This window comes from Nothobranchius furzeri, chromosome 10, assembly GCF_043380555.1.
Source record: "Nothobranchius furzeri strain GRZ-AD chromosome 10, NfurGRZ-RIMD1, whole genome shotgun sequence".
In the NCBI taxonomy this organism is placed as follows: Eukaryota; Metazoa; Chordata; class Actinopteri; order Cyprinodontiformes; family Nothobranchiidae; genus Nothobranchius; species Nothobranchius furzeri.
In genome coordinates, this window is record NC_091750.1 from 56,458,146 (window position 1) to 56,469,588 (window position 11,443).

General features: G+C 40.9%; 1 protein-coding gene across 2 annotated transcripts in view; it reads left to right on the forward strand.

Moving 5' to 3' along the window:
* The first annotated feature begins 908 nt into the window (after positions 1-908).
* Positions 909-11,443, forward strand: part of ubtd2 (ubiquitin domain containing 2) — a 29,539-nt gene continuing 19,004 nt past the window's right edge. Inside the window, exons 1-2 of one of the 2 annotated variants that reach the window (XM_070555823.1) lie at positions 909-1,115; positions 1,200-1,252. In XM_070555823.1, the coding sequence (XP_070411924.1) occupies positions 1,234-1,252 (19 nt within the window). In that variant the 5' untranslated portion in view covers positions 909-1,115; positions 1,200-1,233. Of the gene's footprint in view, positions 1,253-11,443 lie in introns of both variants that reach the window. The other variant, XM_054731102.2, reaches the window with a different exon arrangement.

Consider the following 11,443-nt stretch of genomic DNA (forward strand, 5'->3'; position numbering starts at 1 on the left):
TTGTAATTCCACTTTCAACGAGTAGGGACGGGATCACTGTTACCTTAAGAGAGATATGCAATCCCTGCAAACATCAGTGAGCTAAAATAGGACTGTAAAAAAGTCCTACTTAAAGTCCTAAAAAATGAAGTCTCACAGAAAACACCTACTTTAAGGTATTGATGCTAAAGTCTCTACGAGCTGCAGGATCATATATGGTGAACCTAGTGTGTAAAATACAGCATTTTATTCACACATTTACCCCCTTCAGTCTGGTTATGTAAGACATTGAGTTGCAGGTGATTTCAACATTTTTAAAGCATAAAAAAGGCCAGTTGATGTTTCTCTGGTATGTTCGTGTTTATGTTAATAAAAGATGTTATCTGAAACAGATCAAGGCACTGCTTCCTTTCATGCCTTGTGTCCCAGCACACAGCCTGACATTTGCCCTGCAGACAGCCATCCAGGCGTGCATTTACAATTCATGCATTTATGAAACTGGATGTACTCATCCAGTCTAAATGAATGCATATGCGCACATGCACAAATACACGCTGTTTCATGCAATGTGTGCAAGCACGTCTGCAACACACCGACCTAGCGCAGATATGCAAACATGTGGATCCTACATTTCACGGATACGCAATGTTCTATGAGAGGAGTGTGTGTTACAGAGAGCAAATGCTGTGTCAAGTGTATCGTATGATTGGAGTTTATAGTTGGTGAGCCTGAGCTGCTGCCGACCCAACATCTCCTGCCAGAAAGGAAGAAACTCTCAGATCAACTATGTGTCTTTCTGTGTGTGTCCACTGAAGATCAACATATACAAACATTCATGCCCTAACACATAAACCTGTGCCTTTCTGCAGATATGAAGTTAGGCAGCATGACAGACAGAGCTCTGCAACCACAACACCCAGCCCCGGTAGCCTGTTGCCTTCAAATGTCAACAAGCTGAACAGTATCGGCAGTTGCAACACACATGTCAATTTTTTTTTCCAACGGGGAGGTTACTTTTGCACGTCTGAGTCATACACCCGACGTGCAGATGGAAAGGAACAACTTTATCTAAATATAGGACCTTTAAGGATGGCATTCCCCTTGTTGTTTTCCAGTTTTTGAAGGAATCCTCAAATGTACGAGCGTGCATGTCTGCACATATGCGACCAGGGGGACTGCTGTTTGTACAGAGATTTATTAGATAATGTTTGTGAGCGCAGGTCACTTTACACGTGTCCTCGTTGAACTGAGGCAATGAAGGGAAGGCAAGGAGGTGAGTGAAAGTATAGAGTGTTCCTTCTGTGACAGTGTCCAGTTTTTTTTTTATATCCTAAGCAATATTTTAAAATGCTGACAAATTGTTATAAAAAGCCTAAATGTTTGGGTGCTTTTGGAAAATGGCTGCTGTTGTCGAAAGAAGTTTACAAGTTAGGCAATGAAATAGAAAGATTGCCTGAAAAGACACACTTTGATTTCCGTTGTGCATATCTGGCACAAAAAATAAGACCTTGTAAACTCAGCTTCTTGTCTCATGAAACTACCTGTGGTATCAGGGGATTTCAGCTTTTTAAAGACTCTGAGCCTTAACTATTGGTTCATGAGAAAACTGTAAATGGACACCTAAAAGTTTGACCTCAAAAAGGAAAAAAAGCACAGAATAAAAAAGGGTTTTGTCCTGTGATGCTAAAAGGATTGTCCGTCTCTCATTTACAACTTTTACAAAGTTTAAAGGTAACAAATGCACAAAAACAGGCTGAATGTTGTCAACGGCATGTGTTCATGATGCAAGAAATACGGAAATGAAATATCGTTCCTCTAAACCAAACATACCACTCCAAACAGGCGAAATTAGACTTTGTTTTTAAAGGGAAGGTATTCAAATCAAGACCTTCAGCTTGACCTTGAACAAAGTTCTAAAACTGCATCCCTGGTCCCCTGGTGGAGACTTTGGTCCACATCGGTGTTTCACCGAGAAACCATTTTTTACTTCTTATTTTTTGAAAATGATCAGTCTCTGAGTTTTTCATGCCGGCTGATATTTATGATAGAAATTAGGCGAAACTCTAGGATTTAAAAATCTTGACAGATCTACGTCACACTGTCATTTAACATTGATGGACTGACCCATCTTGACTCGCGACGGGGAAGGCTGTTTTGATTTTAGCATCCAGGAAACAGCAGAAAACATCTCAGCTAAGCCTAATTTATACTTCTCTATCTGCATCGGTACGAAAATATGCAACACCATTATGCTTTGGTGCGAGCCCGTTGGAGACATGCCCAACTTTTTAACTATCCGTCGGAAGTGAGGGAGACTGCAAGCTTGCGATTAGTCAGGGCGCCGCTTTCTTTGAGTTTGTCAACAGCACAGCCATTGCACCCTCAAAAAATAAAAAAGATGTTTGGCAGCAGACACGGAACAGATGGAACAATGCATCACAGGAAAAAGTTTGAAACTATGAACGTTTATTCATCCGTGACTGAAGGAGTACAAAGATTTGCAGCAAGCGTTTTACTCGTAGACGTAAATGACGAGAAACGGGTTTAGAGGTGGAGGAGAAGGAGGGACATTTTAGTCCGTGTTAAAAAAGTGTTAAAAATATGAGTGAAGGAACTCTTAAATAAAAGAAATCCAAAAAAGAGTCACCTCAATCTTCCACATACAATCCCACAAAGCCAACCATGTATCTCGCTTTAGTGGCGACTGATCTGTTGATTGTTCTGTGTCCGAGTGACAAGCGTCTGATTTCGGACGCGGCAGCACAACCACGACAAGAATGCATGACACCTGAGCTATGCTGCCCTACATCTCACACGCGGGCCTACAGCTGCAGCAGATTGTGTAAGAGTGAGATATGAAGCTGTGTAGTTGTCATTTACTGCACAAAGTTAACACCACACACACACATACACCACACATATAAACCTGTAAAGCAGCTCCAGGGATCGCTGCAGAAATCCCAAGCCAAGGCGAGCCCTAGTTTTTAGCTTGTTAATGAGATTTGGGCTCTGATGATATTCTTGGAGTCCTCGGCTTGGGTGTTCCCATGCAGTCTGTATGGATTTACACGACTGATCTACGTGCTGCCAAGCAGACAAACTATTCCATTCAGCAATTCAACCACAGAAAGAAAAAGCAAGTTTTATGGCTGTGTTTAATTTTCATATCTTGACTTGCTTTTTATTATGCAAATTATTTACAAACATTTGCACAAAAGCCTGCAGCACATCAGATAAATGTTTTTTTTAATAAATCACAATTTTATTCATGCACTACCTCTTCAAAAGATACCAAATACTTCACCCAGAAACTAACTGCAGTTTTAAATGATCTACATTTACTTCAATCACAATTTTCCCATCAGCTGTCAGGCTTCGGATTCCAGTTATTATTTTCACTTCTGTTAAACTGGAACCCACAAGTGAGAGAAAAAACAGCAACGTATCGGTGAAGAGGGAAATGATCGTGTTTTGGCTCGAACTGGTTTGCAGACTCTAAGAGAGCTACCATCACAACACACAGAGTCCCACTGGCTCTAAGTCCCACCTTGGCAATGAGCTGCATCTGTTTTATGTGTTGGTGCACGGATTTACATATTTATCAGCTGTTCTGCCCATGTGCATATTTGTACCTGTTGGCTACAAAAACATTTTTTTTTTCTGGTGCAGGTTCAGAAAATCAATGAAAGTTAAATATTCCTAATTGTCCTGCTGATGATGATGATATCTGCATGGCATTTGGCAGGAAACATTTTAATCCACATATTTTTTAAATTCAAGATATTCAAAGCATCAAATGTGTTTTGTGTAAAAGATATGAGCTCATATATCTTTCAAGAGAATGACCTCTTTTTGGAGAACATCATTCATGTCCTTCAGGACTGACATGCTAACGACTGGTCTTGGAGCAACAGGAATTAAGTGTATTTTTATAGTCTTAAAGTAACACAAAGCAGTTTCTGGCTCCTCTAGCCTACTGTTTGAAAGTGGAATCATAATTGTCGTAAACAACCCTGTAGTGGCCTCTTTTAGGTAACAACGAGCTAATACTAATACGAACCAACTAACACTAAAATAAACTGTGATGTAAAAAGATCCACACTGTTGGAAAAAGAATATTATTACAACAAAGTCAGGTCACCATCAGTCCATGATTTTGTTGCCTCTTTTAGCTTCCTCAAACTATTGTAGGCCGCACCTATGTTCACTCTGGTTTGAGTTCTTTGCTTCGCCTCTAAATATATTACTCTTTTACTTTTACTGCCAGGCTCCACCACGATACCAACAAAAAGCAAACTTCTTTTTCTTCTTCTTGTGCTTTTTATTGACAATTAGTAAACTGAAAAAGACAACTGCTAGCTTAACAGCTAACAGCTGTAAAGCAGGTAAAGAGCTCCATCTACAGAGCACCTACCCACTCCACAATACTGTTAAGTGCAGTATCTGGCCAGTTTAGGGCTGCAGAGTGGTGTCAGGTGTGAAAGTGATCAAATTTCTTACTCAGCAATCACTGAGATTAATGTTAAAGCTCTAGCCTAAAATTAAATAAACTATTTAGTGTTAATTTAAACAAGCTCCAGACATAAAAATTTCACAGCAACTCATGCAACTCTTTCCTCTTGTTTCCCTGAGAGTGATGGTGTGCCCAGATCTTTTAAAATGGGGTGGCCCAGGTAGTGCACTTCTTTGTGTATGGGTGGCACCAATGGTTATGCTTTTTCGTTTTTACCCCAAGCTTTTTGTGGACAAGTCTATTCAAAGGGAATTCAGTGGGGTGGCCAATCAGATTCCAAGAGTGGATTGTGCTACCCCAGGCCACCCCCTGGACACGGCCCTGCCTGAGAGAGTCCCTGACTGCAGGAGACAGCAGAAACAGTAACTAAGCATAAACAGAGCTAATGCTAATGCTAGCCAAAGCTACTGCTAACACCCTTGTTAGACATGACACTAACCCTGCTGCCTCCTACTGTTTTGTGGTTTGTAACCCCAAGCCTTTAGTGATCAACGTATAGTCAGTTTAAATGGAACTCATTGGGGTGTTACCTGAGGTGGCCAATCAGATTCCAAGGGTGGCAGGTGCTACCCTAGACCACTCCCTGGACACACCTTTGGCTAGATCCACAAGGTGTGGTCCTTGTCCTCCTCCTCCTTCATGCCCAGTCCACAATCCACTGACACCAACTTCACTGGACAAACTTAATTTCAAAGTTTCCAGTACAAAATTAATTCTTTCTAATACAGCTAAGTGCACAAAGCCAACGTCCACTTACCATAAAAGGGTCTCAGGCTGGGGACAGTACACTTGGGACTTGACTCAACCTAGGCTAATTAATCAGCCCTGAACTACTCCTCCAAACAAAGGCTTATAAAATCAGGATTATTTCTAACTCTTTCAGAAACACTAAAACGATAATCTGACTAAATTTTATTTATAACCTAACCTGTCTTCGTGGTTTTCGTCAGTTAAAATATCACTTGTCACTTTACTAACAAATCCAATCAGTGTTCATTAACAGATCACATTACAACAAGCCAGATTAGATCTAATCAGATTAGGATGAGGCAAACATTTGGACACCTTCTAAACAAGGCGGACTAAGCAGCTCACAGATGAAGAAATAACAAAAAAAAATCTACTTTCATTCATGTTGAAGTTGCCAACAGTCCTTTTGCTTCATTGTGACTTTTATTATCCAATAATGTCAAAACACATTAGGAGACGGCGGAAACCTAATAGGATCCAGGCTAGACGCGAATGTGTCTCACTTTATGGTCACATTTCTACGTTGCCAGGAGGCAATCCAGCTGCAACACACAGTACTGCAATGCAGAAATTCACATTAAAAAACAACCAGAAAGCAACACGTGTTGCATTGCATGTACTGTTTTGACCTGAAAATGAAATAATATGATGCACATTCATTAGAATGATGTGTGGTGTCACCAGCAGGTAAAGTGCCCATTTAATCCACCTCATGTCAAACAGAAGATTCAGCTGGTTTGAATCATGATGAGGCTAATTGCCCTTTAAGCTCTGCCAAAGCCAGCTGGATTTTTCCACAGTCAAACTGCATATTAGAGAGGTCACTTGTCAGAACAAAGAGAGCTAGAGGAAAGGTTGTGAAAGAAGGAAAGGCCTAAACGTGGGCTACATTTGACGTTTGTGACAATTGCATTTGTCATTAGTAACATCAAGAATTTTTAAATGACTTAATTCATCTTAATTTCTAAACATGGTAAATGTTCACCTATATAACCTGAATATGAAATCTCTAACTGTGCTGCAAAAACATACATCTCCAGAGGAAGTGATAGTTTCATCTAAAAACATCCCACCCTGGAAAGAGTGAGCAAACCTGCAGGACACAAGGTGGTGCTGCAGAAACAAAATGATGTTGCAGACGCAGGTGTTTCCAGATGTGCCGTCCAACCTCTTTGCTGAGGAAATAAAGGAATGAGGAAGAGCTACAGGAAATAAATCAGCTCTGAGAGAGCGAAAACTTCATCAGCTCATCAGATCTGCGCTGTCATCTGCAGCTTTTACTGAGACAAAAAAATGCATGGCAAATAGGAATGCATGTATGAAAATACGAGTAAAATCTTTTAGCAGCAGAGGAAGTTTCCACATCTTATTTCTTTACAGTCTGCATGGTAACAGAATGACAGAGCTCAGGATTACTGCAAAAATAAAAATACTGATTCAAACATTTATCTGCTAAAGGATTTGGTTTTAAAATACTTCTTTGTACCTGAAGCCTGTAGTGAAATTGTATTTTGGTCATTAGAATAAGTTTAAAACTTGAAAAAATTTTGTTGCTTTGACTAAAAAACTTACATCCATGTATGATCAGATGCATCCTTGCAGCATTTAAATATATTGCATAATATTTCCCGTACTTCTTCTACTTTCCCGTGAAACTGAAAAGATTCTGATATTTTGTAGGAGTGAGATAAAATCTGGGAGTGGATGTGGTTCAGGAGGTAGATGGGGCCACCCTGTGGAAACATAACAGCAGCAATCATACCAAGAAAAATGTGTGTAAATGTCTGATTAGCAGATATTGGCATATTGTTAAAAACCAAAAAGCCTTTACCTCATTCGGTTTTACACATACTGACCAAACGCTGGTTCATTCACAACATACACTCTGGGTGCAAACACACAGAGTTTGTAATATATTGTGTGAAATGATAGCAAATTTTCTAGATCGATCTAAAGAAAACAAACTAGAAATAGAAGGGAAACGTGCCGCCCCTGGCGATCCTAGGTGGCAGGGAGGCAGCATAATGAATAATAGAGGGAAGCGAACATGGAGTGTGCAGTAGAGTGGGGGACGGGTGCTGGGAGGGTTCTAGTTTAGAAGATGCTCTCTGAAGAGCTGGGTCTTCGGAAGTTTCTTTAAAATCAACAAGGAAGCCCCTGTTCTAGTAGTGCTTGGTAGATTATTCCACGTCTGTGGAATGTCACATGAAAAGAGTCCTGAGCGTGGTGAAGGCACTGCTAGTCGGCGATCCTGTGATGACCAGAGCGGCCGGGCCGTGACGTAAGCCTTTGCCAGAGGATTCAGGTAGATGGGAGCGGTACCATCCAGGACTTTGTATGCTAGTGCTAGCAATTTGAATTTGATGCTAGCAGCTAGCGGTATCCACTGGAGCTCAATGAACAGAGGGCTGACATGTGCTCTTTTAGGCTGATTGAAGACCAGATGCACCGTTGCATTCTGGACCTTTTGAAGAGGTCTCACAGTACAGGCTGGGAGACCAGGTAGAAGGCCATTGCAGTAGTCGAGGCAGGAGATGACAGCAAATTGCACCGGGAACTGAGTGGCATGTTGCGTTAGGTATGGTCTGATCTTTCATGTGTTCTACAGCATGAAGCGGCATGAACGAGCAACATCGTGATCTTTAAAGTTCAGCTGGTCATCAATCACAACACCCAAATGTCGAACTGCCTTTGAAGAATTCTGGCGGTCCTTTCGCTCTAGTGGTAGCATGAGACAGAGTCTACAACCCACACAAGTGGCTCAGGTAGTGCAACTCATCAAGGATGGCACATCAATGCGAGCTGTGGCAAGAAGGTTTGCTGTGAAGTGTAGCGTAGTGTCAAGAAATATCGCTACCTCCAACTTTGTGACAGGAGGAACAGGAGGAGCACTGCCAAAGACCTGCAAAATGAACTCCAGTGCATGTGTCTGCTCAGACGATCAGAAACGGACTCCATGAGGGCAGTATGAGGGCCTATGAGGTGCTTGCAGCCAAACTCTGTGCAGGATGTTGGGTATTTGCCAGGGAACAACAAGATTGGCAAATTTGCCACCGGCACTGTGTGATCTTCAGATCACTCCGAGCACATGTGACAGACATGACAGAGTCTGGAGACACCATGGAGGACGTTCTGCTACCTTCAACATCCTCCAGCATGACCGGTTTGGCAGTTGGTCAGTAATGGTGTGGGGTAGCAATTCTTTGAAGGACTGCACAGCCCTCCATGCTCTTTCGTGATGGGATCATCTGCTCAACGTTTCCCTGTAAACAGAGAGCACTGTAACTAACCTGGCCTACAATTAATCTAGCCAATGGTAGACCTGCTGAGGCTGCAATACAACATCGCTAGACCGACCTATAGGGCAGAATCTTTTGCTGCTGCTAGGTTCATCTAAATGTCCAGGCTAGGAGTTGGATGCAGCTCTCGTTAATTTCCTCATCTCTTCCCTGTTGCTTTAAGCCAAGCTGTTTGCTGTGGTAAAGCCATATTTTTCAGCATGCTTCAAAAAATTGGTTAGCGGTAACCATTAGTTTAATTGATAATGGTTATGTTGAAATATTTCCTGATTTACCTCCATCACTAATACATATTTTCTGCAAACCAATGTCCAATAACGTTCTCTAAAGAAAACTCATCATGGTCACATCAGAGGAAACGGTGATGATACCGTTAACACACTGTTAGCCACCGTCTGAGTTTAGTGTGTTACCATGCTACCGTTAGCTTTTATTAGCACTCAAAACAAAGTGGCACTGAGATTCATGTTTGCATGTCTGAGAAAGATGGATCAGGCCGTCTCTTAGTTGTCATAGAAACTCCAGGCATCATCACTAAATAAAAAACCTGGAACAAAATATTAAAATTGAAATATAAATGATTGCTGCTTATTAACATAGTGAGTAATATTTTTGATGATTTAGTATTTTTGCCCATGATCCAAGTCAGATTTTAATGTTTACGACCCTTATTGGTCATAATTTATTGCACAGCAAAGTAATCAGATGTGTTTAAAGTAAACTACATTAGGAGTTCATTAAGGTCACTTCCTGAGATCTCGCTCCATCCTGAGTCACGGGCCAGAGCAGAAACGTTATATAAGAGTATTTGTTCCAGACTTGAGTGATGCAGTGGCTGTGAGGTTACACATGCAGCTATGTAACGTAACAAATGCAGTCGTTTATAAAAAGAGAGATTATGCCGGTGTTTACAGAGCTAAATGGAGCGTGTACAATGGAAGGTTAAGAACAACCATCAGACAGACCAATCTCCATGTAACTGAGCTCTAACACAATAAGTCAAGTCTGTTTGTACTCACACAAGAATACAAACGAGGGAGAGGCAGACTCTGCAACGATAAGATATATGAAGCTACCAGTACCTCAGCAGCAAAGACCAAAATTAGTAAGAGGGGGTAAGCTCTCCCTCCTCCTCCTCGTCCTCTGCCATCTCTTCCTGATTCACAGTCTGTTTAACTCTAATAATTCAAGGTTTAACACACAAACATGGTCAATTAACATGGCCCGTCTACAAATCAGATGTCTGTTATTGTTTCATGACTAAGAAATTCTGTCTGTGTTGATATTAAAACTAATGATAAGCAGCATATGAGTCTAACAAATCACCTTTTACTCGGCTGCCTTCACAACAGCTTGGGAACTTTTTAACTTTGATGCCTTTAAATCGGGATCAAACTTGGTCAAAGTAGCAGCGAGGGTCCATGAGTATTCCATTGGCTTTCAAAGAAAGTTTAGAATCAGACTTGGAGCGTTTCTTTGATTATGGCAGCGTGGCTCTTCTTCTTTTGATGAGGTAGTTGATGTATTTTCTGTGCCTCACTTGCTACATGACACCTGTCTCCTGCTCCACATAGGGACATGTGTGCGGTGATTTCAGACACATATGCAGAATTATGAGAAGACTTTTCAACCAATGACTGTGTTTGCAGGATTTCTTTTAACATGCATGCCTGTTTTTCTTTTTATAAGCTAAAAAATAATTAAAAAAAAATTAAAACTGATATATGTGGCTTTTCGCAGCATTTTAATGGCTTGCATTTGAAAGACCCAGTTTGTTTGGTCATCTTAAATAAACCACAGGTTTTTCTTTGAAAATGTGCAAAGTTAAATGAGCAGAATACAGATTTAGAAGAAAAGCGTCTACATATGCATAAATATGAAATCTTCTGGCTCAACAGTTTAGAAAATGCCTAATCTAATTCCTAATATTATACCCCAAAAAACACAGTTTTTGCCTTTTTGGCAGAGTTCAAAACTCTTCTGAACTCTTCTGTACCTAAAACACGCTGTTGCTATTCTTAAGCTAGTTTTGTGACATAGGTTTAGATTTTATTTATCTTTATGTCATTTCCTTATAAAATGTTAGCTCATAGCTTTTATGTGGTGGGCCATCATGACCAGAAGGCTATTTGAAAGGGGGACTCTGCAGTTTTGGCTTGCTTTTAGCACCCCCTACTGTCCAGTTAGCAAAACCAAAAGTGACAATTCTCTCCTCGCTGTGCGTTCATCTTTTTAACACCTTAATCTAACAGCTGAAATGTCTCCTCAGCCTTCATTAGTTTCTACAGGTTCATCACTAAATCAAACAAATCAGCTGTCTGCACAATCTAAAACAGGCAGGAAATGTGCTGGAACAGACTCCAGTGCTGGTACATCAGCTCCACTTTACTAACACGAGGCAGCCTGCTACTCCAAAGTTGCAAGTGCAGTTTTCTGGCTACAGGGTGCGGTGGGGGTATGAGTAGCATTTCACTAACCCTGTAAAGGGTCATTTTGGCACATAAGAAAATGATTTAAGAATGTGCAAAATTTGCTTAGCATGGCTTTAATCTCAGAGTACTTCCTGACAGAGGTGCAATATCTCTGCTTACTCACTTTTTTCCTAACCTTCAACTTAATCATGAATGAAAAATTGAACATATTCAAGACTAAACAGAAGGTATGAGTGTGCACAGCGGGTGTTGACATTGTTTTTCTTCAGCAGACAAAAGGCCTTTTTAACCCTCTTAGTATTTTCTTTATCGTTAGCATCTAATATTGATTAATGTGACATTCATCCTCAGGGTCTGTTTGAGCCGAACGTCTCATGGGCCGTTTTACCGTTACCCTGCTCCTTCATTCAGTCCTCGTCCTTTTTCATCCGAGCCCCTTTTCTCCTGTGCTCAGTTAGGAAAGTGTGACT